General features: G+C 38.9%; 1 protein-coding gene across 1 annotated transcript in view; it reads left to right on the top strand.

The window, feature by feature from the left end:
* The window catches only part of LOC125254603, a 34,495-nt gene extending 18,469 nt beyond the window's left edge, over positions 1 to 16,026 (top strand). The window contains exon 2 of the mRNA XM_048169284.1: positions 14,483 to 16,026. Within this exon, the coding sequence (XP_048025241.1) occupies positions 14,483 to 15,936 (1,454 nt within the window). The 3' untranslated portion in view covers positions 15,937 to 16,026. The remainder of the gene's footprint in view (positions 1 to 14,482) is intronic.
* The last annotated feature ends 1,663 nt before the right edge of the window (positions 16,027 to 17,689 follow it).

The raw sequence follows: 17,689 nt of genomic DNA, 5'->3' as shown, positions 1-17,689 counted from the left end.
ATTAATTTTAAAACGTATTGTATGATGGAGATAACTATGTATTACTGTTACTAAAAATAAAACTCACCAAAAATCAAGGAAATTAATTTAAAGAATAAGACTAAACGTGTTGAGCTATATAACAAATCATTTTCTGTCTATAAATATATAAAAACAGTTGTTCCCTTGTCTATTAAAACGTGTAATATATTAAAACATCTTTGGTGTTTCCATGGTTTCTACAAAATAAAACCGGAAACCGAGGGTAACGCGGGTATGACGCAATTGACAGGCGACTCCTCACACATCTCGGAGCCTTGGTTAAAATTGCAATTTTCTCATGATTTACAAATAGTTGGAAACATTTGGGATATTCTAAGTACTCAAGTGAACAAAGTATATAACACTGGCCTAGTGGTTCATTACCTATTTGCCTTCTCTGCCATTTCTTTATGTAAGCTTCTCTGACAACGTACATGACGAGCTGCTTCTTCTTCGGCTTTTGTTTTGATATTCAACATGACCACGGACACTGCCCACTAGTGGTCTGCATGCACGTCAACGCGGACAACAACTCAGAATGAAAACAGACGCATAGCCTATGGTGCAGACGCTCCGGCGTAGGTCCGACGCAGAAGTATAAATCAGCCTTTCGTTCTTTGAGCCGCAGGAAGGTAAACTGGGTCTATATTTATGTTTCTAAATATGTGGACCTTTTTTTTCCTGTATAGTTTTCCTGAGCATGTAGTCAGTAAAAGTTTAGGGGGTTTTGGGAAAAACTGAAGTTATTTTTGGCTAGAACGATGACATGCAGCCACAAAATGGCCGCTGTTTAGCCATTTATGTTAGAGCAGCTTCTCAGCTAGTGTTTCTAGTACAGTTTGAATTAGCACTCATCACTTCAGTTGTTTATGCCTAGGACGGCCTTCATCAGCCGCCTGGCATTACAAGCTTGTTGAGCTTTGTTTTATCTATTCTTTTTTGGGAGGATTTAGAATGAAGCCCAGACTTTGCTATGGCCTAGGCTAGAGCTAGGTTAGGTGTTTATTGTTTTTACCACCATCTGTAATTACTATCCCTTGTTAGGTTGTATAGTTCCTAGTTCTGGCCTCCTCCTGAGGGAGTTGCTAAGCCATAGTTGCTAAGTTGCTAGAGTTTTTGCTTCAAAATTATGTAAAAATTATCCCGCCTACTCGTTCATATAAAACAATATATTGATGTAGATTTTGTAAGACACTTTTTGTCAAGAAACACAGTATGCATGAAGGCGTGAATCTTCATGAATAATGCTGTGATTCACACCTGAGAAGACAAAAGATCTGCATAATGAGCCACATAATGAGGCCTTTCAGTCAGGTAGGCTGTGAAAAAACCCTCTGTGATCATGCTGATAACAGGATTAATGTCCACTCTTTTAAAAAAAACATGACTTTTGTGATCTCATGCATGCACGTATTATTGCACATCATGTGAAGAAAATTTTGTATAGGCCTATGTTAAATTACAGTACCAGTCAAAAGATTAAACACATTGCCATTATAATGCTTTTGAAAGAAGTCTCAAGTCTCTAACCAAATAATGGTCTTCTATTTTAATATACTTTAAAATATAATGTATTTCTGTGATACAAAGCGTCTGAACATTCCTACCTCTATGGCATTTTATATAGGCTACTATTTGTTATAATATATAGCCTAAATGTTAATATGCAGTTGACAAACTATACCTCATTAAAATGATCGAAAGCCGAGTTCAGACTGCACGATTTTCAAAGTAGTCGGGTCACTGTTCTTTTCACACTGCGTGACTATCTTGGCCAGCATTCAGTCGCTGCTGTGTTCACACTGCACGATGGATCAGCAACAGAAGGTTTCACACTGCATGACTTTACAATAGGAAAAATCACCGACAACTCTGGCACGCAAACTACGTTTCACAACCAAACATATGCTTGTCGATGTGACAAGGAAACAACGCGATATCACGCGTGCAAGACCAGAGTTCTCACGTGAGACTGGGATTATTATTAAAAATGGTAGCCCACAAGAAGCTTGCAATAAGAATTGCCTGTGCGCTGATTTGCAGCGAAAACAAGAAAAAGAAAAGAAGAATATGGAGGAGGAAATGGTTGGGGAGACGCGAGGAACAAGGATTGTGTGTTCTGCAATGATGGTGGTCTATAACTCCTCCCTGAACTCACCGCTGCTCTGTATCTCGTTGGCTGTTGGTCATTGCTGATATAGTTTTCAGTCAGAACACTTTTCACACAGCAGGACTTTGAATCACCGACACATCCAGATATTTAGCATGCCAAATATCTCACGGGTGTCGGCGACTCATCAGCGATTCTCTCATGTAACGTCTGGACCAATCAGCCACACAATTATTCATTGTATTTAATGAATTACCCATAAACTCACTCTCACTATCAAAGTTCTCTGAACTCATCCCCCTAAAACTGTAACCAGCATCCCAATGTTGCTAGCACACAGGCCAACCTAGGTGTCCTGTTACAGTTATATGGTACTTTTATGATCCAGAAGAATTCTGGAGAGACTAGTGACTCATTCTTCCTGAGAAGGACAAATAAACTCTCTTAATCCTATGTATTCTCTATATAACCACTTGGGAAATGTATAAACATGTATCCAATTTTCCCATCTCATGACTTTCCTTTTATAGGCTTTATTCTATGTATTAATTCTCTCTTTTGAACTATTTTGGTATTAATGTTCCATAGGTGCAAATGTATAGTTAACTGAGATCACATTGGCAGCATGTTTGGTATCTACAGACTCCAACTTTAATTTCCTATTTGGTAATTTATGTTACATGTTACTAACTCTGTGACATGTTAGAATTATAGGAAGCTAGAAGGTTATTCTCTCATTCATCCAATCCAGTGTCTTATGCTAATATCTTGCTACAGAACAAAGACTCGTAAAACTTCCCTCTGAAAGGGGAACTCCTTATTGGCTCAGACACCTCAAGAGGGTGTGACATCTTCACCCCTTATATTCACTGATCACAAGGAACCCCCTCTCTTCTCCTGCTCGTCCTCCTCTTCTTTTCTTTTACTGACAAATGCTGACGTCAAGATGATGCTGTAAGAAGCTAGAAGCTTCTAAGGAACCCCAAGCTTGTGCCAGGCCTCGGCCTAGACCTTCCATTCACCAAAGATCCTCTGAATCCAACTGGTTCTCTTTCATCAAGACAATATCAGCAAAGATTCAACGGGAGCCTCCACAAATTGCATCAGGACAGTTTTAATTCAACTTGGAGAGACATGCAAGTATCAAACTTAGTCTCATTATCGGATACATTGAGTATCCTTACCCCTTTGAAAGAAGGGCCTGTTAAAACTAAACTGATGGTTTGCTCAAGGCTGTTGATCTGCTGAAATGTACAACAATGCTGTAACCTCTTGCTTCCTGTACTCTGCTTTAGCCCTCTCTCTCTTGGTAAACTGTATGCATGTATGTGTGTGAATGTTAGAGTAGTTTAAGTGTTTAGTCTAGTTAATAAAGTCTTGTTCATGTCACACGTAAGGTTGTCCGTGTTTTGCGCTCATATACGGGAGTCCCTATTCATGTCGGTCCTGACTACAGGCTTTTAGAAGAATAAGATTGTTATTTCCCATAACCTGGAAATGAACATTTCTTAGAATTAATAAACAATTAACACTGTGTGTTCATTGAACAACAGGTTAATTGATTGTAATATTAATTTTATTACATTAAGTTAATTTTATTAACTGATTAAAATATTAATAATTAATTATAACTAGTTATGATTAATTATTCATATTTATTTTGAGCTAATTTGCTGCACTCAGAACGCGTTCTTTGCTCATTCACACTGCGTGATTGTCACTCGCATGAACGAGCACCGATTTGCCTGTGATTTCATGCGTTTGTCGGCGATTTCTAAAAACCTGTCGGCGAGCCAAAATCAGGGCTAAAATCGTGCAGTCTGAACTTGGCTTAAGACTCAAGCTTCACATTTTGACCTCTGTTTTACTCTTAAAATCTTATATTAACCGTAATTTCTTAATATGCTTAAAGGCATGCACATTTGGAGAAATGTTGAAGTGTAGGCCTCCCTTAGACCATGTTTGCATTTCATTGTACCCTGTTATTACATGCTGGTACATTGCCTGTTGGAATGTGTAGACTTTGCTCAGGTTGTGTTAAGCTAGTTTCACACAATTGCTTGTTGGGTCTAAAGCTGGTCCCCTTTGAGCTTGGTCCCCTTTATACCACTAGCTGGCACCACGTGTGGTAGAATTGTAGGCCCTAGTTAAGCCTCCTTTCAGGTCACATGTTGGCACAGTTTGTGTGTTGGTATTTATTCACTCATCACCATGGATGGGTCGTGACTGCCACTAGCTGACGCCACTTGTTTACGAATTTTAGGCCTTGTAGGCCTCCTGGGTAGCATGTTGGAGTTCGGTTGTACTCCTCTCACTTTGAGAGTAAAAGGCGCTTTAACTGAGTATGTTTTCTGAGTGGCTTACCTCTCAGGGTGAGTTTTTGTGTTAAACCTAACTGCTGTTCGGTTTTTCTGCATCTGCTTCCTTGAGCATGGTTTCTACTTTAGATCTAGTTGAAGCTAAGTAGTTACCTTGTAAGTAACTTGGTTCTATTTTGCTCCTAGAACTTTAGTGGCCAGTAGCTATCGCCGTGTGTTGACAGGTAGGCTTTCTAGGCCTCCTTTGAGTACATGCTGGTGTATGTTGTAGTATACTCCTCTCGCTAAGAGAGTAGAAATAGTTTTCTGAGTATGTTGCTGGTTGGCCAGGGCCCCAGGTGACTTATTAACCTCCTCGCAGTTTGGTTATTTGTTCGTCCTGGAGCTTGAAAACACTGCCACGTGCTGATGCCACGTGTTCACAAAGGTTATAGGCCCGTTTTGGGGCCTTCCTTAGTGCATGATGGCGTATGTTGTACTCCTCTTGCTTAAACACTCTGGAGTCTGAGGTATCGCCGGTGATACCACCTCGTTTTTTTTCTTACCAGTGTGAAATAGAGACTCAAAATACTCTGTCAATGTTGCACATACAATTAAGAGTTATACACAGTTTTAATCTGTTGAATATATTCTTTTATTTGTGTTCACTCAGAGTAAAAACAAAATGTTGTGCGTTTTGCAAAATAAAGAAAACATGATGTGTGATCTCTTGTCTCTCTCTGAACGAAGTCCAATCTGATAGTTCTCAGAAAAGGAAGTGTAACTTAGTGAATACTAATGACACAAAAATGAGACTTATGTCTAAAAAAACGTTGTCAGGTTTTAAATCATGTAAGCCAAATCAAAAACAAATATTCTCTGTTTATGTAATCTTTATGAAAAGAGACATGTCACAAGTCCGTGATTCAGCTCATTATCCACTAATGCAGCCACGCCCATGGAGCCAGCGCTATTCAGACGCAAATTCTGAGGCAATACATGTATACATCGTCTCAATCGTGTATTTATTGTCTTCAAAAGTGTTCTGAATAGCCATAGTTAGTGATCTCTAGAAGCCTGTTCTTCTTTAGATTAATTTGTGGACTAAAGGCTGCAAGTATGAATTGAAAACACAGTATCCAGCGCTCATAGTGATGACAATAAATATTGAATAAATATTACTCCTCTGTATAGAAAATTGACATAAACATATGAGAATCCATCAATATTTCTCCAAATGTGCATGCTTTTAAGCTAAAAGGCTATATGAAATGTCATAGAGGTAACATAATTGTTCAGACACTTTGCATCACAGAAATACATTATATTTTAAAGAATATAATAGAATACCATTATTTTAAACTGTAATAATATTTCAGAGTATTGCTGTTTTTTCTGTATGTTTCATATACACCATGATGAGCTTGAGACATGATCACAGGTTTTTTTTTTTTTTTTCACAGCCTACCAGACTGAAAGAGCTCATTATTTATGCAGGTCATTACAGGTCTTTATGTGATTCTTTTGTCTTCTCAGGTGTAAATCACCCATTATTGATGATGATTCACGCCTCCACGCATACTGTGTTTCTTGACAAAAAGTGTCTTACAAAAACTCAATATATTGTTTTATATGAAGGAGTAGGCAGGATAATTTTTGCATAATTTTGAAGCAAAAACTCTAGTCTACAACCTCCAATACCCAGAAGTCTTGTGAACACATATGTAATATTATTTTTTTGGCCTTATTTTAGTGACTTAAATTTTTTGTTTTTTCAATAACCATGCATAAACGTTATTCCTTCAAAAATACAAACATGTATATACATGTTTCTCACATATTATGGTAGCCTAGTTTGTGTGCTGAATACAGTGTAATGACACTTTTTCCATTAATATGTTTATTGACAACTGAAAACAGCACAAATGTCAGGGCATGTCAAAACTTCTGCAGGCCCCAAATCAGCCTCAAACTCCAGAGGGTTAAAGAGTAAAAGGTTCTTTTACCGAGTACACTGCCTTGTTGGATTGTGATAGATGGACTGTTATGTGGCCACTCACAGTTTTATCTGCTGTTACTGAAGTCATGTGGTTTGTTCTTGCTTCTAGCAAGTTAGACGTTCAGGGGGGCGGCCTTGTCAGGCTGCTCTTGGACTTCCCACTATGTATCTAGTGTGATATGTAGTTTTTTATACAGAACTTTTGGTCATGTTGTAGGCCCCTTTTCCGGCCTCCGTGATTATGTGGCTACAGTATGGTCTATCTGTCAGATTGAGCTTTGTACTTCCCTTTTTAGGGTTGTTTTTGTAATTGTGCTTAGCTCCCTAAGCTGATCATTGGTTGAAGACTTCTATGAAGCCTCCCATTGAGATCAGCCCCCAGGCTGGTTTGTGCTCCCCAGTATCAGGGTTCCTTAGCACACAGCCTCCTCAGTGCAAATAATCAGGCACTGAGTAGATCCTAGGATTGAGCAGAGTTTACTCCCCTCAATAGGAGGGTTCATTGCATTCAGCTGAGTTTTGCTCTTCAGAATGCCCATCTCTATGTGTGGGTTTGAGTTGCTTACTGCCTTCTTGCAGTCCCTCTTACTTGCTGTCTTCCATGAAGAAAGCATTTCTGGAGATTCTGTCTACAGACAGGGTTGGCAAGACTGAGTTTGTCCCATGTCAGATTAAGTCGCCCTCCCTGGTGGCCTTCTAGTGACTGGCTGGGGTTCCCTGGCCACATTCCCTTTAAGGGACCCCTTTCCTTGGAATGTTGGTCCAGAAGCTTTGGGCAGCCTTGGTAGGCTTTCTATGGAAGGCCTCTTTTAGGCTCAGCTTGGGCTTTTGGCCGTTGGGAATGCTGTCACTGACAGCCTTTGCGTGACCTGAGGGGGAGTTGCTTCCAGTGTTTCTCTTGGAAATGTTGGATGTTTGTCTAGCCGTCTTTGGCATGCACTCTCCTCGAGCATGGCAGTGTGGGTATTTTGTTCCCCAAATGCGGTAAATGCAGAGTTGAAGTTTCCTTCGAAAGGGAACGTTTCAGGTTATGTATGTAACCATAGTTCCCTAAGAACAGGGAATGAGACTCTGCATTGCCATGCTATGCCTTGGGCTGCCTGCTAACAGTCCCTCAAGACAACAAGGTACTGACTGTTTCCATAGGCGCTCCTTTTATACTTCCGGGTTCGCGCTATTATGACGTCATAGGCTGTCACTGGCCAATAGGATTGGAGTGGTTTGATTCCTTGGCGTTCAGACATCAGTTCACATGTGATGTTCCCCCAAATGCGGTAAAAGCTGAGTCTCGTTCCCTGTTCTCAGGGAACTATGGTTACATACGTAACCTGAGACAATTTTCGTCAATGTGCAGTACTGGTGTTTTTTTTTTTTTTTTTTTTTTTTTGTCAATATATTCATGTACTTTAACAATATCTCTGAAAAAAAAAAAAAATCAAACCCAGACTATATCATTAGATAAGTATAAAAGTTACAAGTGTTTAAGATTGAGCTCAGGAGTGTGTAAATAAAACAAACAGAATCAGAATGTATGAACCGTGTATGTTCCATACGGTGTCAAAGTTGGGTTTTGTTAAATTAATGTAAAGTTTTGAATAAAGTGTTTCATTTTGCAAAAGAACTGAGGTGTTCTGTGTGCTTATCTGTGAATTGTGTGTAGTGTTTTGACAAAATGAGCCTTGTTTTTAAAATTGTGCTTAAGCAATTGTAAAAAACTGTAATACTTCCCCCTTAAAAACATACCACGTGTGTAGCCATGTGACTCCGCCCTGTCCAGTCAGCGGCATGGAAACAACACGGAGGTGAATGCCATCAACACTCAGAGACGGTGCGTGAGTGGTGAGCCTTGCGTCTTCACTAAGCTTTGTCAGCTGTGTGTTTCTCAAGGTTTGCCAGTTTGGACATTATAGCGATTAGACGATTGGGTGTGTATTATTATATCGAGCTACTGTGCTCGCGCAGCTGCATTGTGGCACAAACAATCATACAAATAGTAGCTGCACAAAACATGAAGATTGCGCGCTGAGATGAGCAGAAACTAGTTGTCAGCGCTGTCCTGTGATTTGTCACTAAAGTAGCTTAGAAACTCTAGAAACTCTAGAACTTAGAATGTTATTATAGCATATATTTTTTCTACTTTTGAAATAACTATTTACAACCCACAGCTTTACAATTATAGTTTTTCTCAGTTGACTTGACACATTTCTCCAAACACAATGTTCAGGGCCACACAATTTGTTCATTGTACAGTATACAGCCTACAATGCACTGTACTACAGTATACAATACTAAAAGGGACAAAAATCAAAGGAGTAAACGTGATCAGTGTGCTTCTTCTTGTCTTTGGGCTGTTACGACATCACAAGCAATATTGTCCCTCCTGAGGCAACGGTGGAAGAAGCCTCTTGTGTGCCGTATCCAGCCCTGACATGATTCCTCACCTATATCACCACAGGCTAAATCCATGGCTTGCAGCCGATTTACTCTGGTGTAGGGTTGTCTATCATATACTTTCCATCTCCAAGAGGAGAAAAACTCCTCAATCGGATTCAGGACAGGCGAGTATGGTGGGAGGTACAAGTTCATAAACTGCCCATTGATGTTAAACCATACCCTTACTTGAGCAGCTCGGTGGAAACTCACATTGTCCCACACTATCACATACTGTAGGTGGGAATAGGATTCTCATTTAGCTCTTTAACCTGCTGCTCAAATAAAATATCTCTTAGATTGGCAATAAATCTTAGAAGGTGCTGGGTGTTATATGGCCCGAGTGTAACATGGTAATGTAGAACACCATGGTTGCTGATAGCAGCACAGGTTGTGACATTGCCTGGTTGACCAGGGACTTCAACAATGGCCCACTGTCCAATCATGTTTTGGCCTCTCCGTCTTCTCTTTGTTAGACTAAAGCCTGCTTCATCGACCAAGATGAAGTCATGGGCTCTGTCCAAGGATTCCAAGTCAAATATTGTCTGTGTAGAAATACAAAACCGATTCCAAAAAAGTTGGGACACTGTACAAATTGTGAATAAAAACAGAATGCAATGATGTGGAAGTTTCAAATTTAAATATTTCATTAAGAATACAACATAGATGACATATCAAATGTTTAAACTCAGAAAATGTATCATTTTAAGGGAAAAATAAGTTGATTTTAAATTTCATAGCATCAACACATCTCAAAAAAGTTGGGACAAGGCCATGTTTACCACTGTGTGGCATCCCCTCTTCTTTTTCTAACGGTCTGCAAATGTCTGGGGACTGAGGTGACAAGTTGCTCAAGTTTAGGAATAGGAATGTTGTCCCATTCTTGTCTAATACAGGCTTCTAGTTGCTCAACTGTCTTAGGTCTTCTTTGTCGCATCTTCCTCTTTATGATGCGCTAAATGTTTTCTATGGGTGAAAGATCTGGACTGCAGGCTGGCCATTTCAGTACCCGGATCCTTCTTCTACGCAGCCATGATGTTGTAATTGATGCAGTATGTGGTCTGGCATTGTCATGTTGGAAAATGCAAGGTCTTCCCTGAAAGACGTGCTGTCTGGATGAGAGCATATGTTGTTCTAGAACTTGGAGATACATTTCAGCATTGATGATGCCTTTCCAGATGTGTAAGCTGCCCATGCCACACGCACTCATGCAACCCTATACCATCAGAGATGCAGGCTTCTGAATTGAGCGCTGATAACAACTTGGGTTGTCCTTGTCCTCTTTAGTCCGGATGATATGGCGTCCCAGTTTTCCACAAAGAACTTCAAATTTTGATTCGTCTGACCACAGAACAGTTTTTCACTTTGCCACAATCCATTTTAAATGAGCCTTGGCCCAGAGAAAATGCCTGTGCTTCTGGATCATGTTTAAATATGGCTTCTTTTTTGACCTATAGAGTTTTAGCCGGCAACGGCGAATGGCACGGTGGATTGTGTTCACCGACAAGGTTTTCTGGAAGTATTCATGAGCCCATGTTGTGATTTCCATTACAGTAGCATCCCTGTATGTGATGCAGTGCCGTCTAAGGGCCCGAAGATCACGAGCATCCAGTATGGTTTTCCAGCCTTGACCGTTACGCACAGAGATTGTTCCACATTTTCTGAATCTTTGGATGATATTATGCACTGTAGATGATGATAACTTCAAACTCTTTGCAATTTTTCTCTGAGAAACTCCTTTCTGATATTGCTCCACTATTTTTCGCTGCAGCATTGGGGGAATTGGTGATCCCCATCTTGACTTCTGAGAGACACTGCCACTCTGAGAGGCTCTTTTTATACCCATGTTGCCAATTGATCTAATAAGTTGCAAATTGTTCCTCCAGCTGTTCCTTAAATGTACATTTAACTTTTCCGGCCTCTTATGACTACCTGTCCCAACTTTTTTGGAATGTGTAGCTCTCATGAAATCAAAAATGAGCCAATATTTGGCATGACATTTCAAAATGTCTCACTTTCAACATTTGATATGCTATCTATATTCTATTGTGAATAAAATATAAGTTTATGAGATTTGTAAATTATTGCATTCCTTATTATTCACAATTTGTACAGTGTCCCAACTTTTTTTGGAATCGGGTATGTACAATATACTGTATTTATAATTTTTTAAGTTGTACAGAGACAGTGCTAGGGCTGCACAATAAATCGAATTTCTAATCGCGATTCATTCTAATTGCGATTCATTCACTCATTCACACGAAGCACAGAAACATTATAAAGCCGCGTTTGACATACAACTGCCAAAATAACCTCCTTTTCGCGGTTTATTAATGGTCAAATACACTCAGAAACAATATCAAAATGCCCATCTTGGTGAGTATGAATGTAAAATTCAGGAAGGATGTGTCCGTGCGTTCGTCAGGTCTTAAAGGGACAGTAGCCGAATAAAATTTGGCACAGTAATAGTTCAGATATTTAGCTTTGATGTTCTTGAAGTTTTAGAGTTGAACATGTTTTGTAATATATATATATATATATATATATATATATATATATATATATATATATATATATATATATATATATATATATATATTATTTAAAATTTTCATAAATTAAACTTCTATAACTTTTTTAAAACTTTACTTTTACAACTTTTTTTTTTTTTTTTTTTTTAACGTCTACGATAATCTGTTACGTTTCTCCTTTAAAAAAAATACCAAACTTAAGTCTGTGCTCTGAAGTATTCAAGATTTTTAACAATTTATGTTGGAAAAGTCATTTTCATATCTATGCTCAAAAAGTGGGACAGACAATTAACAGGTAAAATAACTTTTATATTTTCACAAACTGAAAATAAATAGTTGTTAAACTCAGTAAGACACTGGCACTTCTGGACTAGAGTTTAAGAGCTGTGACATACAACACAGGAGTGTTTTGGGTCTAGCTGCTTTTAAATGGCTGTCTATATGGGTCAAATTGTCCCATGAACAGTAATAACGTATACAATTTATGTATGCACATTTCACAACACATCAGAATGTTGAAACTTTGCATGCATGTTAATGACCATAAATGGGAAAAAGTCAACAACATAGCTTAGATAATATTTCAGATAGATTGAAATAAGAAATGATAGCTATTTTTTTACCTATTGGCTGACACAATATTTGTCTGTATTGATATGGGAATTGAATTTAATTGTTCTGTATTGAAGTGGGAATAAGTGGGATATACCTTCAAGGGTAGTTAAAAACAAACATAATCTATATATATATATATATATATATATATATATATATATAAACTTATTATTTTGGGTCTGTACAGTTGCTCAAATTGACCTGCAAACATCACTTATGTTACAGTAATTTTGTGTGTATATGTCAAAACACATTTGAGTGTTGAAAATTTGCATGCATGTTTATGACCCTAAATGAGAAAAAGTCACAAAATTTCAAGAAAAAAAACAAAACAAAGTTTAACCGGCATTTAAGTCAACTCAAAAATCAAAATGGGTCAAATTGACCCGCAACATAACACAAGGCTTAAATGTCAAGATAAAATACATATAGTGGGTACGGAAAGTATTCAGACCCCCTTACATTTTTCACTCTTTGTTATATTGCAGCCATTTGCTAAAATCATTTAAGTTCATTTTTTTCCCCTCATTAATGTACACACAGCACCCCATATTGACAGAAAAAAAAACAGAAATGTTGACATTTTTGCAGATTTATTAAAAAAGAAAAATGTAAATATCACATGGTCCTAAGTATTCAGACCCTTTGCTGTGACACTCATATATTTAACTCAGGTGCTGTCCATTTCTTCTGATCATCCTTGAGATGGTTCTGCACCTTCATTTGAGTCCAGATGTGTTTGATTATACTGATTGGACTTGATTAGGAAAGCCACACACCTGTCTATATAAGACCTTACAGCTCACAGTGCATGTCAGAGCAAATGAGAATCATGAGGTCAAATGAACTGCCTGAAGAGCTCAGAGACAGAATTGTGGCAAGGCACAGATCTGGCCAAGGTTACAAAAAAAATTTCTGCTGCACTTAAGGTTCCTAAGAGCACAGTGGCCTCCATAATCCTTAAATGGAAGATGTTTGGGACGACCAGAACCCTTCCTAGAGCTGGCCGTCCGGCCAAACTGAGCTATCGGGGGAGAAGACCTTTGGTGAGAGAGGTAAAGAAGAACCCAAAGATCACTGTGGCTGAGCTCCAGAGATGCAGTCGGGAGATGGGAGAAAGTTGTAGAAAGTCAACCATCACTGCAGTGCTCCACCAGTCGGGGCTTTATGGCAGAGTGGCCCGACGGAAGCCTCTCCTCAGTGCAAGACACATGAAAGCCCACATGGAGTTTGCTAAGATGGTGAGAAATAAGATTCTCTGGTCTGATGAGACCAAGATAGAACTTTTTGGCCTTAATTCTAAGCAGTATGTGTGAAGAAAACCAGGCACTGCTCATCACCTGTCCAATACAGTCCCAACAGTGAAGCATGGTGGTGGCAGCATCATGCTGTGGGGGTGTTTTTCAGCTGCAGGGACAGGACGACTGGTTGCAATCGAGGGAAAGATGAATGCAGCCAATTACAGGGATATCCTGGATGAAAACCTTCTCCAGAGTGCTCAGGACCTCAGACTGGGCTGAAGGTTTACCTTCCAACAAGACAATGACCTTAAGCACACAGCTAAAATAACGAAGGAGTGGTTTCACAACAACACTGTGACTGTTCTTGAATGGCCCAGCCAGAGCCCTGACTTAAACCTCTCTCTTAAAACTCTTAAACATCTCTGGAGAGACCTAAAAATGGCTGTCCACCAACATTTACCATCCAACCTGACAGAACTGGAGAGGATCTGCAAGGAGGAATGGCAGAGGATCCCCAAATCCAGGTGTGAAAAACTTGTTGCATCTTTCCCAAAAAGACTCATGGCTGTATTAGATCAAAAGGGTGCTTCTACTAAATACTGAGCAAAGGGTCTGAATACTTAGGACCATGTGATATTTCAGTTTTTCTTTTTTAATAAATCTGCAAAAATGTCAACAATTCTGTGTTTTTCTGTCAATATGGGGTGCTGTGTGTACATTAATGAGGAAAAAAATGAACTTAAATGATTTTAGCAAATGGCTGCAATATAACAAAGAGTGAAAAATTTAAGGGGGTCTGAATACTTTGCGTACCCACTGTAACTGAACAATAAAACACTAACAGGTCTTTCTCTTCTCTCAACAATGCATACAATAACACCCAATTTCAACATTTTACTCTCCCAGTTCAGTTCTATGCTAATTCACTGCTCGGTTTTAGTTAATGCAAGAAACAATATTCATAAAGTCACAACACAAATGGACCAAGTTACTTATGAAAGTAGATTGAACTCAATTAAATTAAATTGTGACAAAATGTTCACCAATTATGTTGCTTCAGCTCATTTTATAAAAGTAAAACAAGCTGCAATTTTTTTTTTTTTTTGAGTCTGACTTTTTGTGTTGTGGATGCGCAGGAGACCAGAGGTCACATCCCAATCACAAGTGCATTTGTTCATTAAAGTCAAAAGCTTTATTAGAGACAACCTTAAAATGTGTTTTTTCTTTCTTTTCCCTAGGGAAATGTGATGTGAAATATGACCAACTGAAGAGTGAATCAGAAGCAAACGCTTTTAACAAGAGGATCTGTGGACTGAAGATCTTTTATTTTTGTGCCATTTTATTTGTGTTTTTCTTTATCATCTTCATTTATGTGCAAGATGACTCTAAAACATATAATGCCAAACTTAAAGCACATAATGCCAAACCTATCATAAAAAACTACCAGAGTAAAGGCTCTGACCTGACAAATCCTCCTCCAAGCACACATTTACCAACCAGTCCTCCAGCTCCAAAGGCGTGTGGTGTTCAAGTGAAGGACGGTCCTGTGATTAAAGTCGGGAACCTTCACACATATGTGACTGGCTCTTATATGGATTATCGCTTTGGAGAGAAACAGATAAAGACAATTGCCATTGTTCTCCGTGAAGAGCAGGTGAAATACAGCTGTGTGATGTGCTGTGATGGGAGGAACGTGACCTCACCAGCAGAATACACAATTCATTCTGACCACTTTGGTTTTGAGTACGGCACTGCTACCATCACGTGTCACATCAATAGCCCGTGTTCGATACCAACGCATGTTGCAATAACAGCCAGAGAGATCTCGGAGAGCATAACATCCTTCCTACCTGTTAGAAACAGAGATGTTCCAGCAGTCTTCCCATATCAATTTACAATCTGCATCTCTGTCATGTATGACTACAAGAATGTGTTGAATTTAGTCGAGTCAATGGAGATGTTCAGACTGCTTGGTGCTCAAAGGGTGGCGATATATAAAACCAACTGTGATTCAGACACACAGAAGGTTCTGGACTACTATGTGAAAAGAGGTTTTGTGGAGATCATCCCATGGACCATTAAAAATCACATCGAAGTGTCTAGTGGCTGGAGGAAAGATTTATCTTCAGGTGAACTGCATTACTATGGGCAAATTCCTGCACTTAATGACTGTATTTATCGTTACATGTACCAAAGTCACTATGTGGCTCTACAAGACCTAGATGAGCTCATTCTGCCTCTCAAGGTGAAAACCTGGCCGGAGCTGTTGCCTGAGCTTGAGAAGATGTACGGCACTACTGTGGGCTTTGAGTTTGAGACTAATGCTTTCCCTTTCACTGCAAAAGCTTATACGGATTACGAGCAAGACAAATGGAAAAATGTACCGGGATGGAATATTTTAAATTATATAGAGCGAATACCCAATGACCCCACAGCTTTCAACAATTTCAAGGTTATAGTAAGTCCTCGGCTAACTCTGAAGGCTACTGTACATGGCCTGCTGGAAACTGTGAATCCTGGATCCACCACAATAAGGGTGAGCAACTCCATTGCTCGCATGTACCACTCGAAATACATTGATATCACCCCAAACGCAAACCTTATAAGAGATGATCATCTGTGGGACTATGCCAAAGATCTTATACCTGCTGTTTCTAAAGTTCTACAGGACTGTGGATTCATTGAGGCCTAAATTGAAGTCACGAAGTACTGTCTGTCACTGGTTACAAATTATTACAAAAAAAAAAGTAAATAAATAAAATAAGAATAATAAAAAAGAAACTTCCCTTGTCCGAGTTCCCCCCTGGCTCGCGGGCAGTCTGCGCGAGGTAAATTTTTGTGCGTACTATCTAGTGGACCATTTTTATCAAGCGCTCAAATCACTCGCACATGCACTGTTGTCCACGCAGACATAAAAATCTGGTTGCAGGTGGAAGGAGCGCACAGACACCAGCGTATGTGCGAGTGATTTGAGTGCTTAATGCTGCTGTCCGTAAGATTTGCCTCTTAGTCGCCATCTCTGTTTGAAACCTGCAATTGCAGTTATATGCGGAATTATTATCTTTACGTGCATTGTGCATCGGCACAGCTCGTCAGCGCATCAAACCGTGCAAATTATTGTTATTGTAACAATTTGAGAACAAATATAAATGTTAACAACATCAGCATTGCATTCCTGTGTATTTAGTGTGTATTAGTGTTAACTGTAGATTTCAATTTCTGTAGCCACTCCGCAGTCCGAAGCCTTTTGCTTTTTGACCACGGCTGAATCTCCAGTTGATGATTGATGATTGTCATTTGGATCTTTCTGGATTACAATACGCCATCCAAATGATAAGTTTAATTATTGCAGCTGCTGTGAGAAAAGGCTATAAATGATCCACTACCAGTAGCATCCTATATGCATAATCTAGCTGGGACACCTTCCTTCTGTTTAGAGACGTGATGTAATGACACAAAGACGAACTGCTGCATGCTCTAATGTCCTGCAGAAATCCACCAGTATCGATTTATTATAAAACATTATTACAAGCTTACTGTTATGAATTGAGCTAATATAAGGAGATAGTTTTGAAGACTGGCTGGGAATGTACTTTCCCAAAAATTGATTTTTGCATTCTACAAAATCTTATATTTTTAGATTTATATCTAAATTAGGGCTGTCAATGTTAACGCATTAATGCATGTGATTAATTCAAAATCCTTAACGAGTTAAAATATTTTAATGCATATTCAACGCAAATAAAATTACGGAAGCATGTGAAATTGCGTCATAACGTAATTTATGTCATGCAGTTAGATGATCTTAAAGTCCATGATGATTATATCAGAGATGGCAGAAATAATTATTCATTCCAGTGTCCATTTCGCTTTAAAACACGAAATCTCTGTCATATTCTGTCATTGTAACTGAAAAGCGCGAGCCCTCCCATTCGGATCACCGGTTTCTGTAGAAACAGTAAGACGCACGCCTCAGAAGAGACGCGCATTTAGGTCTGCGCATGCGCATTAGCTTGATCCAGCCTGAAAAATACAGGTTTTTTTGTCATGATTCGAGCGTTTAGAAACTATGTTAGATTGTTAGATTTCAATGTTGATTTCAAATATGAAATTTAATCGTAAGGTTGGCGAACAGTTTTGTAGAATTTGATGTTTGCCCATTCAAAGAGATTGCATGATGCCCAGGATGCCCGAGAGGCGTTTCAAAGATGGCCGCCGAGTGAAATGACTTGTCTTAAAGGGACTTTGGTCAATACAAGTTTAATTCTTATCACTGTTATAATATCAAAGGTGAAAACTGGTAGAATGGTAAGTTATTGAACTAATATTCATCTTCATGGTATCCCACATGCAAAAAAAGAAGGAGAAAATAATAATAATTTAACAGGATGCAATAATAAGAGTGTAAATTATTTTATTATTATTAAACACTCGTTAGGCAATTT

This window comes from Megalobrama amblycephala, linkage group LG19 (genome assembly GCF_018812025.1).
Source record: "Megalobrama amblycephala isolate DHTTF-2021 linkage group LG19, ASM1881202v1, whole genome shotgun sequence".
Classification (NCBI taxonomy): domain Eukaryota; kingdom Metazoa; phylum Chordata; class Actinopteri; order Cypriniformes; family Xenocyprididae; genus Megalobrama; species Megalobrama amblycephala.
The sequence above is the reverse complement of the archived record's forward strand: the minus strand, read 5'-3'. Positions and strand labels throughout refer to the sequence as shown.